Source organism: Notamacropus eugenii, chromosome 3 (genome assembly GCF_028372415.1).
Source record: "Notamacropus eugenii isolate mMacEug1 chromosome 3, mMacEug1.pri_v2, whole genome shotgun sequence".
In the NCBI taxonomy this organism is placed as follows: domain Eukaryota; kingdom Metazoa; phylum Chordata; class Mammalia; order Diprotodontia; family Macropodidae; genus Notamacropus; species Notamacropus eugenii.
In genome coordinates this window covers 344,813,246-344,837,767 of record NC_092874.1, presented here as the reverse complement: position 1 = coordinate 344,837,767, position 24,522 = coordinate 344,813,246, and the positions used below count along the sequence as shown (strand labels likewise).

Below are 24,522 nucleotides of genomic sequence, written 5' to 3'. Positions count from 1 at the left end.
GGTCTGTCTACAGTACCACCTAGCAGTTTCCAAAGAGGCAGGCAGAGATGGAGAGTAGGTAGCTTTCCAAAATCTATGTTTGCAGGTTAGCAGAGGATTGGTATGTGATTCTGAAACAGAATACTACTAAAATTGGATTAATGAACTGTTGGTGAAGCTGTGATTTCACAGAGCCATTCTAGCAAGCAATTTGGATCTTTGCCCTCAAAGTAACAAAACTTTGTATATTATTCGACTTAGCAATACCACTGGAAGGCTTATACACTAAGGAGATGAAAGGGGGAAAAGCCTTAAATGTACAAAAATATTTATACATCAGTTATTTTTGTGGTGGCAAAGAACAAGAAACTAATGGGGCCCATCAACTGGGAAGTGGTTGAATAAGTTATAATAAAGAAATATGATAGACTCACTACTCTAAGAAATGGAGGAACAGCTTCAGAGAAACCTGAGTCTTGTATTGACTGATGCAGAATTAAGTAGAAAAAACAGGAACATAATTTATACTATAACACCAAAATTGTGAAAATAAGCAATTTTGAGAGACCAAAGAACTCTGATCAATGCCAATCAATCATGATTCCAGAGGACTGATGGTGAAGAATGCTATCTATCTCATGACAGAGAGATGATAAATTAAAATGCAGAATGAGATATACATTTTTGGACATGGCCAACATGAGAATTTGTTTTGACCATGCATATTAGTTCCAAGCATTTTATTTTTAGATTTTTTCCCACTAGGAAGTAAAAAATGATAATTGAAAAAATACTTTAACAACATGAACAAAATAGAATGCTACTAATCTCATTCATGTATGGAAAGAGCACAAGACAGATTTGGAATCCCTTAATTTGCCATTTATTGTCTGTATGACTATGGGGAAGTCACTTAACCTTCAGCTTAGTTTATCACCTGCAAATAAAAGGAAAAAAGTTGGATTATATTACTTCTATGTCATTCATAGGTCTAATACTCTATTTTGTATCTAACTTTTGAAGTCTTTTAAGATCTTTCTCTTCTATCATTTAGAAATTAATAGCATGACATTTTTCAGTTCACATAAAAAGAACTAGCATTATTCAGCCATTTTCCATGGGGAACAGCTGCCAATAAATGACAAAACAAAAAACGAAATAAAGGTCATCTATCATAAGTGACACTAATTATTGTTCTTACCAGGAACTAAAGATCAAAGGCTGGGGTGACTGGGCCCTTGTCCTAGGGCACCAAAAGGAGTTGATTGCACTTAACACTCTAAGCTGCTTAAAAACAACTGGACTTAGTACATAGTAGCAATAATGATTCATCAAAATAACAAATCCCCACCAACTTCCCATCAATGAAATAGTGTCACTGTGTCCCGGGACCTCTGTTCATTGGAAAACAGTGTCTCAAGGAATCTGTCTCCCCCAAGTTAACTGAATCTGACTTCACAAAGAAAATTGTATTCTGAGTACTTTTCATCAGTAATATAAACTCTTAAAAAGAAAGGAGATAACATTTCATTTTAGAACAGGGGTACTTAAATCTTTTTGCATTATGGAACCCGTTGGCAGTCTGCGAAGCCTATAGACCCCTTCTTAGAATGTTTTTAAATAAGTAAAGGAAATACAATAGAAGTTAGTGAAAATAAAGATATGTGTGTGTTTTGTCTTATCCAAGTTTATAGATACCCTGAAATCTATCCACAGACTCCTAGGGGATCCATAAAATCCAGGTTATAAATCCTTGTTCTAGAAATTAAAGTGGATCTATTGTTTATTTTAATATTTATTATGGGAAGGAAGGCAGTCTAGCAGTACCACATTTCAAATGACATGTTAAAGTGGTAATCATCAAAACAACCTGGTGCTAGCTAAGAAAGAGAGTGGTGGATCAGTGTAATAGATTAGGTACACAATTGGTGTTGTTGGTCATTTCAGTCATGTCTGACTCTTTAAGACCCTATTCGGGGTTTTCTTGGCAAAGACACTGGAGTGGTTTGCCATTTCCTTCCCCAGCTCATTTAACAAATGAGGAAACCAGGGTAAAGAGTGTTAAATAACTTGCTCAGGGTCAGATAGCTAGTAAAAGTGTCCAAGACTGGATGTGAACTCATGAAGATGAATCTTCCTGACTCCAGGTCCAGCACTGTCTCACTTAGCTGCCCCAATATATAGTACACAATGCACAGTAATAAACAAGATTTTGGAATAAGAACTCACTATCTGACAAAAATTGCTGGGGAAAATGGAAAGCAGTTTTGGAAAAATAGATAGGTAGATAGATCGATAGATGGATCAACATCTCACACTGACTACCAAGATAAGATCAAAATAGGTAAACAATTTAGATATAAAGGGTAATATCATAAGTCAATTAGGGGAACATTGGAAAATGTGCTTGTCAGATGAATGCATAAGGGAAGAGTTTATGACCAAACAAGAGATGGAAAGGATCCTGGAAAGTAAAATGGATAATTTTGATTATATGAAATTTAAGTTTTTGCACAAACAAAACTAATGCAGCCAAAATTAGGAGCAAAGCAAAATAATGAAGAAAATTATAGTGAGTTTCTCTGACAAAGACCTCATTTCTTAAATATATAGGAAACTGTCAAATTTATTTTTTTTCAAAAAGAGCCATCCTGTAATTGATAAATGGTCAAAGGAGAAGAAAAGGCAGTTTTAGAAAAAGAAATCAAAGCTATCAATAGTCACATTAAAAAACATTTCTAAATCACTACTGATTAGAGAAATTTAAATTAAAACAGTTCTGAGATACCACCTCATACCCATCAGATTGACTAATGTGACACAAAAGGAAAATGACAAATGCTGGAGGTTATGTAGAAAAATTGGGACACTAAAGAACTCTTGGTAGAATTGTGAGTTATTCTGACCATTCTGGAGAGCAATTTGAAACTGTACCCAAAAGGCTATAAAACTGTGCAGATCCCTTGACCCAGCAATACCACTACTAGGTTTGTATCCCAAAGAGATCAAAGAAAAGGAAAAAGGGCCTATATATATATAAAATATTTCTAGGAGCTCTTCTTGTGGTGGCAAAGAATTGGAAATTGAGGGAATATCCATCAATTAGGGAATGGCTATGGTATATAACTGTAATGGAATACTATTGTGCTATAAGAAAGGATGAGCTGGGAGATTTCAGAAAAACCTGGAAAGACTTACATGAGTTGATGCAAAGTGAAGGGAGCACAACCAGAAGAACAGGTATGAAATGAAAAATGCTACCTACCTCCAAGAGAGAACTCTGAATACAGATTGACGCATACTTTTTTTACTTTCTCTATTTTTCTTGGATTTTTGTCTGTTTCTTTTGCAACATGGCTAACGTGGAAATGTTTTACATGACTTCATATGTATACTCAATATCAAATTGCTTGCCTTCCCAAAGAGGGGGCAGAAATGGCGAAGGAGGGAGAGAATTTGGAATTCAAAATTTTTTTAAATGATGGTTAAAAATTCTTTTTACATGCAATTGGGAAATGTTTAATCTGATAAAATAAAAAATGTTTTTAAATATATGTATTATGTGGAAAATACCTCTGATTTCTTCAGCTTTAAGATTACTAAATAGCTTTTTCAACAAGCAAAAGAGCATAATGTGTGGCTAGGCACAATGTCTAGTGAATGGAAACACTTTCTGTTCTCTTCACTGTAAAGGCAACACATTGTTTAAGAACTTTAAGGGATGTCAGAGTGAGTGAGTGATAATATCAAAAAAAGCCCAACCCCCCAAACTGCAAAACGCCATTTCATCAGGACATCTGACTTAATATAGTCATGATACATTGTGGCTTCTTGTTCGTCTGATAATGTGATATGAATTTTTTTTAATAAGAAAAAGTATTATAGCCAATCACTGTAAAATGTCATTTAAAAAAATCTGAATATGGTACAAATAAAAGCCTAGAGGCAGGAAGAGGAAGTAAAAATAAAATATAAAAGTAAAACAAATATAAACTCAATTCCTGTTAAAATATTAATAATGTTCAAGAGGAATAAAGAGAAATTCAATATAGGTAGGATTATTTCCACATTTCATAAAATAAAAGGGTTAAAACATCATCTAGTCCAACCTCTTCATTTTACAGATGAAAAAACTGAAACTCACAAAGATAAATGATCTGCCTAATGTCATAGATCTAGTTAGTAGCAGATAAAGACTATAATCAGGATTTTAAACTCTAAATCAAGGGCTGTTGACTGTGTATTTAGTATAATCCTATTAGATTCCTGTAGAAAATTCCTGTAGAAAAGGCATAGTTTTCTACTTCTTTTTGTATCCCAGAGCTTAGCACAGTGACTGATACCTAGGAGGTCCTTAATAAATGTTGGTTGACTGACTATATTTTTACATATTCAACCAACTTTTATTAACTACCTCCCTTTATAAAACATTGGAGGTAAAAAATAATTTTAATAACACATTTATTGCCCTAACGAGGTTATATCTCACTGTTGTTCTAATATCTAAAAGAAAAACAGTGCTGTTAACTGTAAATACTGGACTATCACTCTGCTTCTATCCTGACTCCTTGGTACCTTATATCAGGATAACATATTTTCCTTTAGTTCCTTGATCTGTGTTGCTTTGCCCTTTGCAGAAACTTTTCGCTTTTTAGAAATGACCCAAACTGAGGTAGCTTAAAGAGGAAAAGGACACTACAAAGGAATACACAGACTAAAAAAGCAGAGAAAATAAAATAACATGGGTCATTTGAAAATGTCACCAGACAAATGATCTGTGTCAAGGCTTATTCAGCTTGGTCCAGTCATTCAAGAGTGGGATGGACCACCAAAATGTAATGAAAAAAATTAACAATAGTACAGGTAGGATACTCAGTAAAGATGCAATGCTAGTTCAACCCTCCTCTTCTTCCTATGGAAATGCATAGTTGTCCCACATGGCAGTAGGACACCCCTCAAGTCTTAGGGGCTCTGACTCCTCATGGGCTGAACTTTTTATGCCAAGGATGATCAAGAAATTGCTTCAATAGATTCAGACCTGCTATCTGTACCAATCAAGGCTTAGGGACAGTTTTACTGACCTTTAGAGAAAATCTAATTCAGGCTATATGGTAAGGACTCAAGTAGAGGTTGTTTTTACCACTATGAGTTACTGAATAAGGTATATATGGGGCGTGTATACCATATTAGGGATGCAATTTCAATAGATATAAGAGAAAGTGCAAAGTCAAATGAGTGTTGTCCCTTTTAAAGTGAGGGAATAGAAATAAGCTAAAAAAGGCCTTGAAAGATCACATATTTATTCTAGTGATCCTATTATAATCAAAACGCTATTCCTCTTTAGGAGTCACTTTTACAACTTTAATTCTTTAATTAATATCTTCAATGGCCACAAATATCTCTTTTTAAATAATATGTCTCCGACTCTGAAACCAGTTTCCAAAGAAGTATTCCAAAGCATCATTTGTTTCAGTATATGGCCTACTGAGGCTACTACTTTTAAGGGGGCAACTGGTATTTGAATTTGTAAGTTTTCTTAGGTTTATTTGAACACAACAAAATAATCTCGGTACTCTTGGGATACTCTTCATATAGTGAAATCGATAAAGATCTATGAATTCCAACATGTTGAGTATCCATGAAATGAATTAGAACTAGAGAATGCTATGAAGAATAACAAAGAATTTACAGTTTGATCTATGTGCCCTTCTCATCATTTGGAAGATGAGCTCCACACTGGAGCAGTGATCAGTCATTAAGGAACTCTTACCTCTTCTTCATTATGGGTAGGACAATGTGAGGCACAGTGACTGAACAGGCATGAATGGGTTGTGATCTGCATTACACATCTTGCCACATTATCTTTTCCCCTTAAAGCTACCCCTCTTCCAAATTCCCCTCTTTCTCTCAAGAGCGCCACCTTCCTTCTATTCATCCTGGTTCGGAAGCTCTTGTATCATCTTTGACTAAATGCCTTCACTCATCCTACATATCCAAACAGTTGCCAACTTGTTTCTATCTTCCCAACATTTTTTAAACATCTATTCCTTCTCTTCTTTCACATGGTCACTGTCCTAATTGAGGTTCTCATCACTTCTCCCTTGGAATTTAGCAACTGCCTCTTAATTGGCCTCTCTGCCTCAAATCTCTTCCTTTTCCAGTTGATCCTCCACACATCTTCCAAAGTGATTTTTCAAAAGTGCATGTCAGCCCATGTCACCTCAAAGTTCCAGTTATTATTCTCTCTGTAGGATAGAATATAAACTCCTCTTTTAAGTATTTAAAGTTCAATTTAAAGTTTAGCATTTAAAGTTTAAATTTAGCATTTAAATATCCATACATGTTTTTTGGTATCAATGAACTAGAAATAAATTGTGATAACATGAATAAAATAGAATAGTATGTTATGAAGAAACAATAAATATGAAGAATTCAGAAAAACATTAGAAGACTTATATGAACTGGTACAAAGTGAAATAAGCAGAACCAGGATAATAATATAAATGATGATATAAAAATTCATCTAGGTCAGGCCTGATTCAGACTAATTACATGATTCAGGTTTGGAACAAAATGAGACTTTGTAGACCACTTGGCAGTTAACAAAAGGAGTGTTAGCATGGAAAGGATGCTCAGTAAGGATACAGAATTGACAGAGCCGGGCACAGTTTCTTTGATTCCACATTTTTCATGGTCACTTTCAGGATGAGACGCATATATGAAGTCCAAGAATCTGATTTTGTACCTAGTGACCAGGAAGCCTTGTAATAGTTTGAACATTTGTCCCTTAGACCAGTTAAGTATGGAGGATGGTTTCATTACCTTTTAGGGGAAAAAAACCTCAACAAACTAGCACAGTCTTTACAGTGTAAGTGGAAAGTACAAGGACCAAAAAGACCCCTAAAGTATGTGGAATGACAATGACCAAACTTGGCCACAGAAAAAATAAGAACACAAACCTTCCTTCTTTGAAGTGAGAAACCATATCTCTGTTTTGTCAGTAAATTAATAGATAAAACAAATTTTCCTCTTCTTTCTTTCAAAAATCTTTGTTATAAGCCATGACTTCACTAGGGAGAAGATAGAATTGGGATATATTCAGCAATGAATATGTGATATACAAACAAAAAGTCACCATTAAAATGAGTTATTTTTGAAATCTTATTTTAATCAATACTTTACAAGTATTCACCTTTTAGTGTCAATTTTCTTTTGAAGTTTCCAGCACTGCTAAAATATAAAAGTCATATGTGAGCAGGCACACTCCATTTGCCAACAAATTCCAGTCGGAATTATTGACCCTTCTTCCCATTCATCTTCCCACTAAAGACACTCCCTAGTTCTCAGGAAAATCTTGTGCGGTTTGGAGACTTTTCAGACAGAAATCCTGATGTCTCCTATTATTTATCATTGATACACTAATGGCATCGAACATTTAATAAATGGTCATAGAAATAAAAACAAATCCCTCCTCCTCTATGTAGAGGGAGGTGGGAGGGAAAGGAAATTTCAGTTCAGTTGTTAATTTACAGCCGAATTCTGAACAATTCCTATTTAACAACCTCTTCTAAGAAGCACTGTCAAGATGAAAGATGATTTTCCGCATTTCGATAAAAGTAGACCTTTGGGTTTAGTTTTTGAAACAGGGAGATGGGTTTATTTATTCTGGTTATGGATTTCAGAGTCAACTGCCCTTCTCCCATGTGAAAATTCACTTAGAAATTTCACTGCTGGATATGAATTTGTAACCAATTTCTCATGTTACCTACACACAGAAAAACAAAATTCGATAGCTCAGAGTTTACAGGATGAGAGGATTTCCCATAACTGAGAGCATATTGGGAAATATGCTTTGTTCCCCCTCCTGAGCAGGGAATTCTTAGCCAGAATATTTTCCCCAAAACATGTTCCCTCCACTCCCGTCGAGTCTAAGTCTTCCTACCTCCCCCTTTCCAGTCTTTCCTGTGTTTGATGACCTAATAGCATTTTTCCCTCTGCATACTTTGGCACACTCTCATGGTCTGGCTGCTTGAGTGTGTCTGAGTCCACTGAAATTCCTGCATGTTCGCCCAAGATTAAGATGTGGGTCGCGTGTGTCTCTAGCTGGATATGTATTCTTTTTTGTTCTTTCCCGTTAAAGAAACCTCTCTATGTGCAACGTGTCTTGGGGGGAGGTGGTTAGGAGGGAGGGGGCAGATGTGAGGAACTGTCAGACTTGCACGTTTCCAATCGCATTACGTGAACAAATAGCATAGGAGCAGCCCTGCCAAAAAACGCTTGTGTAACTTTGCAAATGTGCCAGAAAGTTTAAAATCTCGCATCCCTCCTCCTCCTTCCTTCACTCCAGACACCAGCAAAAGCAGGACGACGACGATGAGAGGCTGCCCGCTCGCTAGAACTCCTGCCCTTCTCCCCATCCTTCTTCTATAAACACTGGGAAAGGGGGGGCTCGGGGAAGACGCCACATCCGCGCTGTCTGTTTTGTTTTTTACAGTCTACACTCTATCTTGGGCGCTCCTTAGGTAGCTATTGAAATACGTCGATAGACGGTTTTTCCTTCCCTCACAAGTGACTTTTTTTCTCCTCCCTATTTTTATTTCCTGAAGCAACGCTTTTCGTGTCTGCGGAGATTAAAGGAGAGAGCAAGAGATGCATTTGCCTTCACCCGCCGTTGTCCTTGTTCGGTTCCATCTGTGTGTTCACTTGGGCTGCATTTTGCAAGTAGCCTGCCAGCAGCCCCGACGAGACCCTCCTCCCCCGGCTGGATGGAGGCAAAGGATTCAGTGGGAGAACAACGGGCAGGTGTTCAGCCTCCTGAGCCTGGGCTCTGAGTACCAGCCTCCGCGCCGGAGGGACCCGGCGGCTGGCTCCGCCGCTGGTGCCTCAGTTTCCTCGCTTCGCCAGTCGCCAGTACTGCTGCTCAGAGACAACAGCACTTCTCCGCGCTCTCGCCCGCTGCCGTCTGTGGGCGCTCTGGTCCACGACCGCACGAACCCCAGGAGGCAACCGGCTGCACGGCACTGGTTCCAGGCTGGTTATCAGCCCGGGTCTGCGCAACGGCACCAGGGCGGACCGTCGGCGTCCACCTCCCCGGCGGCCACTGCCCCCACCAGCAGGAGCCCCGGGGGCCGAGCGCCTGGTTCCAGCCCGGCTGCCCAGGACCGCGACCAGAGCCCAGCCGGTAGCCGCCCCACCCTAAGCAACCTCAGAGCTCCCAGCCGAGTGGATGGCATGGTGGGCGATGACCCCTACAACCCCTACAAGTACTCAGACGACAATCCCTATTACAACTACTATGACACTTACGAGAGGCCACGTCCGGGAAGCAGGTACAGACCTGGCTACGGCACTGGGTATTTCCAGTATGGTAAGTGACAATCACAAATAAGCTGACGTGCAAAAAAGTTCGAGATATCTCTCCCCTCCCCGCCCCCCGCCCTCACAAAAACAGTCCATACAGCAAAGACCCGACTCAGCCAGAACGCCGCACCCGTCCATAGAAGTCTCTCTGACCCTCACAAAAGACTGTCACATAACCACTTGCAAAAATTCCGTTACTTGTCTTTTCTTCCGCCCCCATCCCTCCTTCTACCTAGTCTCAATACAAGCAGGGGTGTTAGTGGAAAGGTCCCAGTTTGGGGAGGTAGGCTTTGGAGAAAAGAATGGGTAGGAAGGCTAGACAGGAAGCCGGGGTTAGTAACTGGGTTTTCAAGGTGGTGGATTTCTGATTATTTTTGGCCGACTTGTAGGTCTCCCCGACCTGGTGCCAGATCCCTACTACATTCAGGCGTCCACGTACGTGCAGAGGATGTCCATGTACAACTTGAGATGTGCTGCGGAGGAAAACTGTCTTGCCAGGTAGGGGCCGGGGTAGTCTCCTGACCCAAATACAGGCTCTCTTCTTCTCTGCGCTGCTTCTGTCCTCCCGGAGTCTTGTCGGTGGCAGCTGGGGGTCCTGGAAAGGTGGGAGATGGGAAGTGAAGAAGACAGGACAAGCTGGGGATGATGAGATGAAAGAGAATGCTTTTTTGTGGGCCCTAGCTCGTGATCCTTCCAACTGTTATGCAGAAGAAGAGTGTGGCTTGGATTAAGACTGTTTACGTCCTCCCGAATCTTTGGAGTCCCAGGCTTATGGTCAAGTTTCAAAAGCGATGGGGTCTTGTTGACATGATTAAAGAAAAAGAAATTGTACTTGACCTGATAAAAGAGCCCACACACTTACCATGGGAAGCAGCCATTCCTAGTGAAATTGAATAAACCATCTGTAATTTGACCCTCCAAACTACCCCCCCCCCAAAAAAAGTAATTATAGAGTATGTTAATGACCTCTTAGAAGACTTAAACGTATGTTTGCGACTGTGGTCTCATTTACTTGGCAATGGTTGTTTTTTTCCTCTTTTGGTCGTAGCTGTAATGAACATGTTCTGGTTTTACTTCAGCCAAGCTTGAAACTTTGCTTTTTCAACAGCTTTAAAATAAGGACCCTTAACTTGGAGAATAGGGTTTGATGTTGAACAGCCAATAGGGGGAGCCCAAGATGCTCTGGAAGGTGCCACCAAAAAAAAAAAAAAAAAGTTAACATTGAGAAGAAATTCCTTGGCACTTCAGAGAATGGTAACATACTCCAACACTAACCCAAAAATGTATTTGGAGTTGTAACTCTATAAAGTAGGGCAAGGCTTAAGAAGCTTAAAAATGTGCTTTTTTTAAACAGCATAGTGCAACCATTCTGTTTGTATTTCAGAAAAAAAGATAGAAATTAAGTTATAGAATACATTTGTACATAAAAACCAAATCTTTAGTCATGTTTTATATACCTCATAATTCTTATTTTTACTGGACCTGAATTTTATTACACAAATAGAAGGAGTTCCTGGAGAGGAACTTGTCTACCAAAGTAAGAAAGTACCAACAGCTACTGAAAAATTGTGACTTATGCAATGTCCCATAGCCAGTATATGTCAGAGGTTGCATTTAAACCTTAGTCCAGGGGTGGGGAACCTGTGGCCTTGAAGCCATATGTGGCCCTCTTGATCCTCAAGTGCAACCTTTGACTGAATCCAAACTTCACAGAACAAAGATTCAGCCAAATGTCCTCACTTGAGGACTTAGAAGGTCACACGTGGCTTTGAGCATACAGGTTCCCCACTTGCCCAGTCCTTCAGATTGGAGGAAATTTATCTGTTCACTGCTCCACACTGCCTTTCTATTTATCATTCATGGTAGTCATAAGGATTTGGGGATGCTGGGCCCCTTGTTTCCATGTTTGTTTATTCTCTTGCTTTGGCTGATTTTGGCCTTTCTGCCAGTATTTCTTGCTTCTACCAAAGGAAGGGAAGAAAAAGGAGATGATCCTCCATCAGTACTGCAGTGTCTTTTACAATATTGTAGTAACAGTACTGCTCTCTCACAGACTAAATAGATTTAAATAGAATTTGCTTGGCTAAGTTGCTGTATAATTTGAACTTTATTTTAATGACATAGACTCAGCATCTAAATACCTGCACTTGAGTCCTAGATGTGGCTTTTGGTAGTGACCACTGGCAAGAACTTAACTTATCTGAACTTCAGTAATTAGAATACTTGTCATACCTACTTCATAGAGTTCTGGAGGTAATTGTTTCATAAACAGTAAAGCATTACATAAATGCGATCCTTTATTAGGCATTTATTTATTCAATACTGGGAAGCAGCATAGGTTAGTCATAGACAGTATCAGGAAGAATGGGATTCGATTCCTGACTTTTGACTCTTAGCAGATGTGTGACCTGTTTGCCTTGGATGATTTCCTAAGACATATCTACTAAATCATAGAGGTGTTACCATCTAGGTCTGCCTTGACAGAGGAAGTTTCCTGACAAATATTAATAGATTCCTCTTTTACCTGTGATTTGGTATAATTCCTTCATTCACTGATTTTTTTAATTGACTGCTCATATCACACACAAAATTTTGTGGTAATGGTTGTCCTTTTATCCATCTGACTTTTAAGTGTCATGTATTTATTTCCCTATGAGAAGGGAAGGGAGAGGGGTAAGCAGGAAGTCATTATAACTATGTTTTGACTATCTGTTTCCAAACCTGCAGTTCAGCATACAGGTCAGATGTCAGAGATTATGATAACCGAGTGCTGCTAAGATTTCCCCAACGAGTGAAAAATCAAGGGACGTCAGATTTTCTACCAAGCCGACCAAGATACTCATGGGAGTGGCACAGCTGTCACCAGTGAGTGTGATGATCATTGTATAATACTGTTAAATCTTTGTTTCTCAGTTTTCACTTAGTAATTATTATAATGGACATACTTCCACTTTCTATTACAATGGTGGATGATGCTTTCTTATTGGAGTTATTATTTACTTCTTCCCAAGTCATTTGGAAAAAAAGAAAAATGAAACAATATGCCTTGCCTAAATATCACAGTCTTTAAATCACTTGATAATGCTTGAAACTGGACATTAGTATGTCTTGAATTGAAAATATGAAGTCCTGTCCACTAGAAAGGAGTTCTATTTCCAAAATGACACCTGTAGAGGAAAGAACATTTCTATTGGAGTAGAAACTGTAAGTATGACATTCTTGTAAAACTAACTTTGGAGTTTAAACATTGCATTATAAAAGATAATTAAATCCCTTAAAGGGCAATGAAAATTAGATAACCAAAGAACTACAAGAGATTATCAAAAATTACTTAGTCTAGTTCTCTTTTCAAAAGACTGCAGCAAAATCATCCCAAATAGATACTAGCCAATCACATTTTTAAGGCTCCCTGGGAATGACTATTCTATTATCTTTGCCCAGTATTTTTCAGCAATTTAAAATCTTCTTTGTGTTCTCTCCATATGTGAGAGAGAAAGCAGTTGCTTAGTATGTTGTTCAAAAGCTTCTTAATTACTTGGGAAGTTACAATAGAGTTTCCCTTTTTAATGAAATGGTTAGATATCAAATGTATTCCACAAAAATAAATTCACTTCCTTCTTTTCCTCCTTCCCCTACTACAGTAAAATGAACGTTGGCCACCTATCATAAAACTGTTATGCTGTATTTTAATACTGATGGAAGATAAAACATTTTCCCTTTCTTCTCCTTATTAAGATTTAAAACATACAAGTATTCAATAAAATACTCAAATAGCCAAGATAGAGTAGTGGATAGAGAGCTGGCTTTGCACTCAGGAAGACTTTAGTCTTTTAAGGACTTATCCTTCCTCAGATAATAGATATACATATCTGCACATATTTAATCTTTATATGTATGTGTGTATGCATGTATACACATAAGCATATGCATATATCCTTATCCTTATTTGACTAACCATGTGCAAGTCATTTGATACAAGACAGTCCCAGGTAATTTTCTCAGACTAAGTTGCAGAACAGTTGCTGAGACCAGCATGGTGAATTTCACATTGAAAATACCAATGAAATCACAAGTCTGCACCAAAAAATGTATACATATCTTGTAAACATTTTTAGTCATCTTAATTTCATAAAAATTATTTCCAAGAAAGCAGAAAACAATAGTCTGCTGCACTGCCAACTCAAATTCCAATTTTAAACTTGAAGATTCTGCCATATCTTCTGCCTCCCAAATTTTCTCTGTTATGTATTTGCAGGCAAGTATTGAGCCTAAAGGGAAGATTACCTTACAGTTTCTTGAGGTTACCTAGTCATTTAACAAGTGTTCCAGATTATTCTTACTTTATGGGACACTTGGATACCCAGTCTTTTTTTGGATGCCATTGTAAATAATCATTTATTCCTCATTTTAATTTTTCTGAGCATGTTTTCTCTGTTCTCCCTTCCAGCTATCCCTATTTGAACTTGATTATCTTTTTAAATGACTGTTCCTTTAATTCATCAGTCAACCAGATTTCTCTTTCTGTAATGTGAGAAAATATTTACTTTTATGGTGATGATGGAAATAAGAAAAACATTCAGTAAATTCCTTTTTTCACCCTTCATTTAAATACTGGCCAAAAGGGTGATATAAAAATTTTATTTCCACTTTATAGATCACTTGCAAGTGATCCCCCTTAGCCTGTTGATAGCTTGATATCATCCTTTTTTCTGTCAGTTCAGGAAGTAAAACCTCTGTTGTAGATAATCAGATACTAGTAAGTTCGGCTACAGTAGTGCCATGTTTAAAAACAAAACTTAAAACTGTCATCAACATTCTTGTCCGACGGAAATATTAGTCACTGCTCTTTGAAAGAAAAGACAGCAATAAGCAGACAGTATAATGGAAGAAGTACTCGGTTTGGAGTCAGAAGACCTGGTTTCAAAATACCACAGTGCTGCTTAACACCTGTATGACTTTGGAAAAGTCACTTCATTTTTTCTAGGCCTGTTTTCTTACCTGAAAAGGAGGAAGTTGGATTAGATGACCTCTCTTTAGGATCTAAATTTATGAACTCATTCCAAAGGTCAAGTATCAGCTACCTCCACTTAAAAGTGAATACTTCAGAACTTGTTTGTTATCAAGAAGTTTAATGTAATACAAAAACAACATTAAGCAAAATCATAATAAGCCTCTTTTTGGAAATAAAAACATTAGCATTCATTTCCCCAAATGGTTGTCTTTATGCATGAAAGAAGGAATAAATCTAGTATATTTTTTATACTTTAAAAACATATAATCACAATTTTAATGTGAAAAGAGATTTTGGTCCAATGAATGAGGCCTTATAGATGATAGACATTTTATGACATTAATTTGCTATGAATAAATTATTTTATGTATAATCCAGTTTTTAATGAACTAATATGCCTTTGTTGAATGGACTGCTAGACATTATCACAGTATGGATGAATTCAGCCATTATGACTTACTTGATGCCAACACCCAGAGCAGAGTGGCTGAAGGCCATAAAGCAAGTTTTTGCCTTGAGGATACTTCATGTGATTATGGATACTATAGACGATATGCCTGTACAGCACACACGCAAGTAAGTTGACATTTACTTCTATATCCCAAGCTTACAGGTCTCAGAAAGAAATGACATAAACTATTTTTATTCTTGCAACTTTTCCTCTTTGAGTTACTTCATAAGTCATCTTTTCAAAGTAAAAAATACATGGTAAATGGAAATGAATGGACTTACTTTTAATATAGATATATATATGTAATATAGACATGTATGATATTTAGTATAAATATGTAGTAAAAAGCAAGTCCATTCATTTCCATTATTACCATGGAGAGAGACTGAGAAAGAGAGGGGGCAAGTTCAATCACTTCCATTTCGTGTGTGTGTGTGTGTGTGTGTGTGTTTGTACATATAATCTTTATCCTTTGTGGGAGCTACTTCACATATCATGATTAGGACAGTTTCTTGAATAGATAGATACCATGGCTTGGTGCGGGGACATTTTTCTATATTGGTTAGCCAACTTGCTAAGTGATTTATATGTCATCCAAACTTTGCACATTTATTTAAAACCACCTATCCCCTACACTTTGCTAATACATTATTACAAGAATATGATGATGGTTGAAAATGGAGGGGAAAAGGGAAAGCAAGCTCCTTATAAGGTTCTTTCTAAAAAGTCTGTCTTTTCAATGATACATCTAAGAAGAGAAGGGTATAGTTATTCTCCCATGCATACATTTTAAAATTCAAAGATAATTGATGTCAGATGCAGAGATCTGGGACTGATTTTTTTTTAAAAAATAGTGCTGAATTAAGCAGTTTGCATATGCTTTATAGTTGGAAAATGTGTGCTTCCACAGTTAAAGCTGTGTCAGTGTTTCCATAAGGAGCCCCAATTTGTAAGTGGACAATATAATTTTACTCCAGGCTGAATTTTGGCAGGAAAAAAAGTAAATCAACATAATCCAGTCCAAAGCTGATCAGCAGCTGGAATCTTGCAAAGTAAATCTCTGTGCTAGAGTAGGAAACTTCTTAGGGATGCAAATTTGTGTTATATCTTTTTCTGAACTCACAACATCACAGCAAATAAAGAGAGAATATATATTAAAGTCATGTATTGTTATATCAACATTTGTTTCCCAGAAGAAGCTGTATACCTGTAAGTAGGTGCATATGTGCTACTATATCTTTGTTATTGAAAGGTTTTTGCCAATATTATTTCTGTGTGCAGGTGAATAAAAGGTGACCTGGAATTCATTCTACATTGTACTGAATTCCAAACTATTGCTCAGGTGACATCTAATTATGTCTTCTGTAGAGCCTGGGGATATTTATGTTTCTCTCTCTTTGTCCCATGCACTGTAGAGTCCTATTACTCAAAGGGAGCTGCTGCATTTCTTGTGCCCATACAAGCTGGCCACAAATCTGAAGTCCTGCTTGCAGCTGTGCCTTACTGTATATTTATAGAATCCCTACATTCTCTGCTGCAGAGGGTCACACTGTGTCATCCCATGATAATGTTCTCGCCATGGTCTATTGTCATTCCCTTCATGAACATTCCACCCAGTAGAGCGGGGTTTTTCCATCAAACACTTACTTTAGTGATTAGTTGCATTTAAAAACCTTTTGAGTGCATTGGCTTTTATTGTTTTACATTGTAACTTTCTTAGTTGACTCAGGGAAACTCTTTGAGAACCCAGATGAGATAATGTTTGTTACCAGAGTCTTTTTAAGTTAGACTGTTTTCTGGACCCTCCTGACTTAAGAGTAACTATTGATAGTAATTGTTGCTGTTTCCCTCCAAGCTTGTTATAGCTATTTTTCTTTGTTTCATTAAAGGGGCCATGCCCTGACTACTTCTTAAACAGGCCTATTCACTGAATGGGCTTTACCTTACCCTAAGTGAGTGGCCTTTTTAGGCCAACGTCTCCTATTTCATCCTGGGCCATCTCCAGTCATCCTGATGAATATCCAGTCACTGGATTCAGATGACTTTGGAGGAGAAGTGAGGCCGGTGACCTGCACAGCCCTCCCTCACTCAAAACAAAGTCAAGTGCAAGTCATACATTCATTTCTCTGATGGCATGGTCTTCTTCCGCAACAAAGGATGGACACAACAACAAGAAATGTAGGAGGTCTAAATTGTGTGGACTTTCATTTTTCCCCACACTGGAACAATAAACTAATCTTAGTTTGGTGTCAGAGTTTTAGTTACTAAGGTTTAGTATCAGAATTCTATTATTATAATATTATGTGTCATATGACTATTTTCCTTAGATTACTCTAATAATATTTTATTCTCATTTTTTTTAGGGACTGAGCCCTGGGTGCTATGATACCTATAATGCAGATATAGATTGTCAATGGATTGATATTACAGATGTAAAGCCTGGAAACTACATTCTGAAGGTAGTGAAATCTGAAAATGTATTTAGATTGCAAGTCTCTGTGAACATCTACAGAGTCAGATATGAAATCATCATAGGACTTGACATAACTTAGAGGAGTCATTTAAGACCACTTCTAAACCAACCCAGATGGATATAATCTTTCTTTGTAATTCATTCAAAGTTTAACAAACCCATCTAATTTAAGATGTTCAAGCTTTAATTTAAGACAATTTCCTCTTATTCTAGCCTATATGAAAATAAAGAACAGTTGGCTAGTGTATAATAATGATGTCTAATAAATAATAAGTATTATTTGCTTCTATTAGGTCAGTGTAAATCCCAGTTATTTGGTGCCTGAGTCTGATTACTCAAACAATGTTGTGCGCTGTGACATTCGATACACAGGACACCAGGCGTATGCCTCTGGTTGTACAATTTCACCGTAAGTTTCTTGTCTTTTATTTTTTTCACAAATACAATTATTTTCTGTCTATCATGACATTTACTAATAGTTTAAATCACTATGAGTGTATCTCCCTCCTCCTAAACTTAAACTGTGAGTATAGAAAATGTTACAAGATCAGGATTATTACATAATTAAGGCCCATCCTTTTGGTATTGATCATAAGGGTGACTGTACAAAATGGTGAGTGTGCAAAGAATTCTTATTTCTCTGCTTAGAACCAAATTTTTACATAATTGAATGCTATGACCACAGGTGTTATAAAATATAGCAACTGTTATCAGGTATGGTTATGGAATGAGGTGTTCTTGTCAAATACAAGGACCTCACATTTGACATATCTTCCAAATAATGTAAATATAATACACTTAATAATTGAATTATTAAATAATATATAATATATCAATTATAATAATTATATCAATATAATTATTGATAATAATTGAATTATTATCAAGAAGATGCTCCATGACCTGGCAGTGCCTCCATGTCATATATACTGGCAAAATGTCTAAATGCTAGGTAATAAGAATTTCTAGCTGAGAGAATCCTAGGTAACAAAGACTCCTGTCTGTAGATTTTCTGCTATTACTAACTTGGTTTGGTGAACCATTTCACAGAAATTGGGATAGCTCTGAAAAGGAGAATTTCAGGTATGTTCTGCCAACTCTATTGGTTGATACACAGAAAAAAATAGTATTAACTTGAGGTTTTCTTTAATGAAAATTAGAAATGTGGTTAAATGAAATAGCTGAATTTAATTTCTGTAAGTGTTGGTGACAGTATACCCTGCACATTTGATTTGCTTTTTTGTAAAGATACCCACTCTTCCTCCTCTTCCTATTATTAGCTAAGATTTATATAGGGTTTACTATGTGCCAGGCACCATGCTAAGTGCTTTACATTTATTGTCTCATTTGATTCTCACAACAGCCCTGTAAGGTAAGGTAAAATCTTGATCTGATTTTACAGATCAAGAAACTGAGGGAAACAGAGGGCAAGTGACTTGCTTGAGGATCACACAGTTAGTGATAATGCATCAGTGGAACTTTCCATGTAAATAATTAGGCAAAATTCAACTTGTACAGAAGTTGAAGGGACAAATCACAATGTTTTAGCACCTCAATTTCTTCAAGACTAGAAAAATCACTAAGGTCCCTTCTATATTAAATTCTTATCCTTGGATATAGCTTTTGTGGGTGACTTTTTTGAGAGAACAGTTTCTAAAATCTGATAAATGAAATTAACATTTAAGGAGATATTTTCAGTATTTACTTAGTATGTAGGGCCATTAGGCCATGTTGGTTGGTAATCTGTGTTTAGAAGAAATAAAACCCTAATATGATATTTTAATCTAAAGTAATTTTTCAGAACTCCAGTATCATATATGTGGACTAAAGGAGGGGGAAAGTATTATTTATTTTTTGGTCTGTACTGTGAATTCATCGATAGAGAAAACCTCTTTGATCATAAAGCCATATGTACCAGTGGAGGGCCTTGAATTGAGGTCATCTTGACTCGAAGGTCCAGCTTTCCATCCATGACACCAGGCTTCCTCTCATCAATAAAATGAGGTCATTGGAAAAGAGGACCCCAACAAAGCTTCTTGATCTAAAATTCTGCCATTCAATGTTAATTTCTTGTCCCCAGATAAGATTTATTATTAGAAAATTTTTATTTTACAGTTTAGATTCAATGACATTCTCATTTCACATATTCAACCCATGACCATGACTTTCAACTCAAATTCTTTTCATAGTAGCAATTAATTTGCCAGTGTGATTATAATATTTTGCAGTCTTTTACAGAGGGTAGTCATAATTATTGGTACAATGGGGATTATTCACATCTTACAGTGTGAAATTGTCTAATTAAGATCTCCAGTTTTCCTTTTTAGTTGTTTAGTTGTTTTTCAGTCATGTGCAACTCATCCTGACCCCTTATGGGATTTTCTTGGCAAAGATACGAGGGTGGTTTGCCATTTCCTTCTCCAGCTCATTTTACACATGAGGAAACTGGGGCAAACAGGGTTAAGTGACTTGCATAGGGTCACACAGCAAGTAAGCATTTGAGGCTGGATTTAAACACAGGAAGAGGAATTTTCCTGACTTCAAATCCAGTACTCTATCCACTGAGGCACTTGACTCTCTCTTTTTCTACTTATACAATTTTATTCATTTTCATAGGTTTTAATATATAGAAGTTGAAATGTACTCATCAGACATATAATCACTTTCCTCAATCATTCATTAGTGATCATTTACTAAGCACTTTAAGTATACAGTTTTTGTTATTTGAGAAAAGGAAATTGCTTCCATATCTTGTGCCTAAAATCAGAAAGGGCAGAATAGGTACATTTTAATGATTGCTGAATTTCTGAAGAATGTACCACCTAAACCAGTTTTTCTTTTCTCATTCTCTCTTTTCTTATTTAGGTACTAAGAGACAAAAAAAACCGTAAAATAAAAAAAAAATGGATGAACCAGTGCCTGATGTGTTGAACTGAAAAAAAAAAAGAAAGAAAAGAAAAGCAACCTAGTTTAACTTCAGTAGGATGTAAATGTTTGGGAAAGAGCACAAAGAACACAAAAGGATTTATCATTTGGACTGCTTAATAACAAAACATAACTGGATTTTGAGATTGGGAATATTTTCATTTCTGTTGGTGTTGTGGTGAATTATGCAAAGTGTTTCAAATTCCACAATTAAGATCATTTGCTATTTCAAAGAAATTTGCCTTGCAATGCACTGGGAACTGGGAGTGAAAGCCAGCAAAATATTTGTTTCATTGAACTAGTAGTGAACAAGCAGAAACTGTTTTGTGCTCAAAAATTCTTAAAGTGCTAAATTACAACAAAATATAATAATAGCCAATTTGTAAATACCAGCAAAAACTAATTTGAAAATGTTAATCCTATCATTACTCCTACAAATAAATATGGAAATATTGGTGCTGAGGAAAGAATACACATTATTGATTTCAAGAAATATTAATATATAGCAGAGAAATGTCAGTGTATGTATTAAGATAGTTACATTCCTATATAAAATTTATGTTTACAATTTTAACATTAGTAGATAAACCCTTTTCTTTCTTCCAAATACATAGCTCAATTCTGACCTAAATCAGGTTTAGTTTTCAAATGAATTAGGAATTGAACCACACAATCCAAGTCTAACATTTTTTATGACACCTTGTCCAACTCTTTGACTTTGTCTATGGCTAGAGATAGTCAAAATTACATTCTTAAAATGACAAGTCAGGGGACAGTATAAATAGGCTATCATCCAAGGAAGATACAATTCTTGTAACATGGGTAATTCTCAAACTAATAAAGGTTTAAATAAAGTATTACCAACACTTTCCATCTCTTCAGGTCACAACAAAAAAATAGGTAGCGCAAGTGTTACTGCATATCGAACATCTTTTTTAAATGAATGGAAAACACCTTTGTTGTTCCCGATATATTTTTTTACCTTTCATACTTGATATTTTTTACATGAGAATCATTAGCATATTTTATTGTTGAAGACATTATTCATATCAATAAGATCACAGATTCAGTGGAGTATAAAACTATAATTAAAATATTTTAAATATTATACAGGATATATGACTTACTATGTCTATGCAATAAGGGATCATCAGATTAGGTCAGTAAGGCTGATTAGTATTTTTTTCTGAAAAGTTTAGCCTAAATTAGTATATGGCTTTAATTATTAATATAAGAAAGGGGACAAAGGAAAAAGAATATTTTCTGTAAAGTGACAAGCTGTACTGTATAATAAGACAGCTGTGATATTACTTTTAAACTGTGAAATAATTTGCCACAACAGAATTTGGATAGCTTCTGTTTTTCTTGAAAAGCAGAAGATGCAATATGAGTTGTCTACACTTGAAATAAAACTATTTTAAAGTTAGTGGTGCTTAAGCAGAAATTGTAATAAATTAAACAATAACAAAAAAATCTAAATTATGATATGCTTTTAAAGATTTCCACAAAATGTCACATAGAAAAGTGAATTTCTATCTGATTTATAAAACAATAAGGTACAATCATCAATTATTACTAAGCACTTGACGTGTACATGGCCCTATAAATAGGTAAATACACAGTTTACAGTATGTATCATGACCTCCAAATGCAATATTTACCATTATTTAGTAGTATACTGTGACACTGAAATAGTCACAAAGCTTTTGAAGCATCTGTATCTGGGCTATAGAATTCTTTAATTATGATTTTTTCTAGTAGAGATGACCTTAAAACACTTATTTTTGAACTACTGTCAGTATTATTACTGAGCCAGACTGGCATTTAAAGATACGTATCTTTTCATTAAAAGCATCTGATCTGGAGCTGAAAGGAGTCTGTGAGAGTCTAGAAAATTCAGTGAGATCATAGATCTATTTTCATACATAAAAACCGTAACTAAAATATAATTTTACAGATAAAGAAATTGGAACCCAAAGAGGTTGAGTGATTTGCCCAAAGTCAAGATTTGAATATAAATCCAAAGCTAGGCCTTTTTTCCAAATGGCTCTGCTTCTTCACACACTTGTCTTTTAAAAACCTTGATTGGTTTTTGGATATATAAAAAACATAAATGTGCCATTGACTATGTCCTCATGTCCTGCTACATTTGCTTCATGTGAAAAATATACCACAACACGTAGCAATGATACAGGCTGAAATGACCAAGTTAATATATCCCTACTATTTTTGTCCATTACTGCCTTTCAGAGGATCAAAGAGCTGAAAGGGACTTTATAGGGCAATTTTTCCAAAAGCCTCATTTTCCAGATCAGAAATTATTTTCATAAAGTTTGTGTTATGAAGATCATTTAAAAGTCCTGTAAGCATGTGCTACTAATATTTATAAGTATGTTTCCAACACATCAGAAATGGCTGCATTTTGAATTTAACACTGAATACTTTGATTTTAAACAGAACTTCATTTATACCATTTAAAGGAGTCCCAAATTATTCTTTATTCTATATCATGTCTCTCCCCTAAAATTTCATTTTTGAACCCTGAAGAAATAATTCCAAGGAGTGATTGCCAAACTTTAAATAGTAAAAACATAGATCACTAATAACAGATATTAATCAATAAAGCTCTAAATGAATTGGAAGATGAATAGAAAGTAGAGTTGACACAAAAATATAGGAACTGTGAAAAGTCTGGCTTCACCTATAAAGGGTCATGGGGGAAAAACAGGCTTTTAAACTTACCATTTTTACAAATCAGCTAGTTTTACATATCATATGTTCTTTCAGATGGTCTGATAATTCCTGTATCTTACAACTGCGAACTAAAAATTTCTTTACTGGTGAATAAGATCCAGATTCTCCTAATATTATCATCACATGTTTTATTTTAAGCTAATGCATTAAAGATAAGATTTGCATATTTTTAGAAAAGTCTGTATTTTGATGCAGGAATTTTATTAAAATATAAATCATATGATCATTTTTACTAAGCATTGTTTTCCAAAACTGAAACTAAAAGAACTATGGTCTCAAATACATTAAAATTTTTCCCTTGGAAACCTATCTGAGAGTATTCTATAATGTTCTTCAAATTTTAGATTTTAGAAGAAATGCAACCTATTGAAAACAACTGTGTGAAGCTAAGAGATTAATATATGTCCCTAATCTTTAAAGGGTATAATTCCTTTCATAATGCTGACAACTATAAAATAAGACTCTGACAAAACCAAATATATATGGAGTAAAAAGTAGATGCATTTTTATTTTGTACCAAAATTTACTGTGTATGTCAGCTGGCACATAATTTACCTTCAATTCCTTTCTGTCAAACTTTTTCCTTTTTTTATATGAAGAATTGTATCTATCCAATGAAAAAAGTAAGTTTCGTTCACAAGCCTCCAAAACTGATCTGACTTGTTCTATGCTACAACTTGTGATTAAGTGATGACCATAAATAATGCTTCAGGTTTTAAATGGTGCTGAATTATTTGAACTTGAATGTAAACCGTATGATTCCATGTTAATGGGAAATAAGCATCTAATGTTTGACTACAACACTCAGTGTAAAGTCCCTTGACAATGTTATAAGTTTTTAGTATTTCCCTCTTTCTTTAGGAAGTCTTTAAAATCTTTATAACTTTATTTGAAGGCTTTTATTTAAAATATTCTGATGCAGCATATTCCTTAATGCACTTTCCTATTCTTTTCTTGTATGTCTGTATTATGATTGCAAAGTTTATACAAAATGACTTGAATAAACAATTTCAAGTGTTTGGGTTGTTCAAATGTTTTGCTTATGAATGGAGAATCTGAATTTCAAAATTGGATTAAGCTGTTTCCCTGGGTGACTTTTTTTTTTTTGATATAAATGATTTATTTTTAGTTTTCAATATTCACTTCCCTAAGTTTTAAATTTCTCCACTTCCCTTCTAATCCTTCATCCCCAAGACAGCTTGCAATCTGATATAGGGTCTACATATACATTCATATTAAATACATTTTCACATTAGTCATGTTGTGTAGAAGAATTAGAACAAATGGGAGGAACTAAGAGAAAGAAAAAACAAAAAAAGAGCAAATAGTATGCTTCAATATGCATTCAGACTCCATATTTTTTTCTCTGGATGTGGATGGCATTTTACATTACGAGTCTTTTGGAGTTGTTTTAGGTGGTTGCATTGCTGAGAACAGCTAAATTTATCAAAGTCAGTTATTGCACAATGTGGCTGTTACTATGTACAATGTTCTCCTGGTTCTGCTCACTTCACTCAGCATCAGTTCATATAAGTCTTTCCAGGTTTTTCTGAAGTCTGCCTTCTCATC

General features: G+C 35.8%; 1 protein-coding gene across 2 annotated transcripts; it reads left to right on the top strand.

The window, feature by feature from the left end:
• The first annotated feature begins 8,313 nt into the window (after positions 1–8,313).
• Positions 8,314–20,661, top strand: LOX (lysyl oxidase). Of its 2 annotated transcripts, XM_072597150.1 has the most exons (7): positions 8,314–9,346; positions 9,729–9,837; positions 12,067–12,204; positions 14,770–14,926; positions 17,165–17,260; positions 17,568–17,683; positions 20,140–20,661. In XM_072597150.1, the coding sequence occupies exons 1-7, from the start codon at positions 8,629–8,631 to the stop codon at positions 20,144–20,146; spliced, it is 1,341 nt and encodes a 446-aa protein (XP_072453251.1). In that variant the 5' UTR covers positions 8,314–8,628; the 3' UTR covers positions 20,147–20,661. The 2 variants fall into 2 exon arrangements, with proteins under 2 accessions (XP_072453251.1, XP_072453252.1); XM_072597151.1 differs by lacking the exon at positions 20,140–20,661 and having other exon boundaries at positions 17,568–17,687.
• Positions 20,662–24,522: the final 3,861 nt, after the last annotated feature.

Coding starts and splice junctions, on each gene's coding strand:
- LOX (XM_072597150.1), top strand. CDS start 8,629: ATGCATTTGCCTTCACCCGCCGTTGTCCTTGTTCGGTTCCATCTGTGT. Junction 12,205..14,769: donor GAGTGGCACAGCTGTCACCA/GTGAGTGTGATG, acceptor ATGGACTGCTAG/ACATTATCACAGTATGGATG. Junction 14,927..17,164: donor CCTGTACAGCACACACGCAA/GTAAGTTGACAT, acceptor CATTTTTTTTAG/GGACTGAGCCCTGGGTGCTA.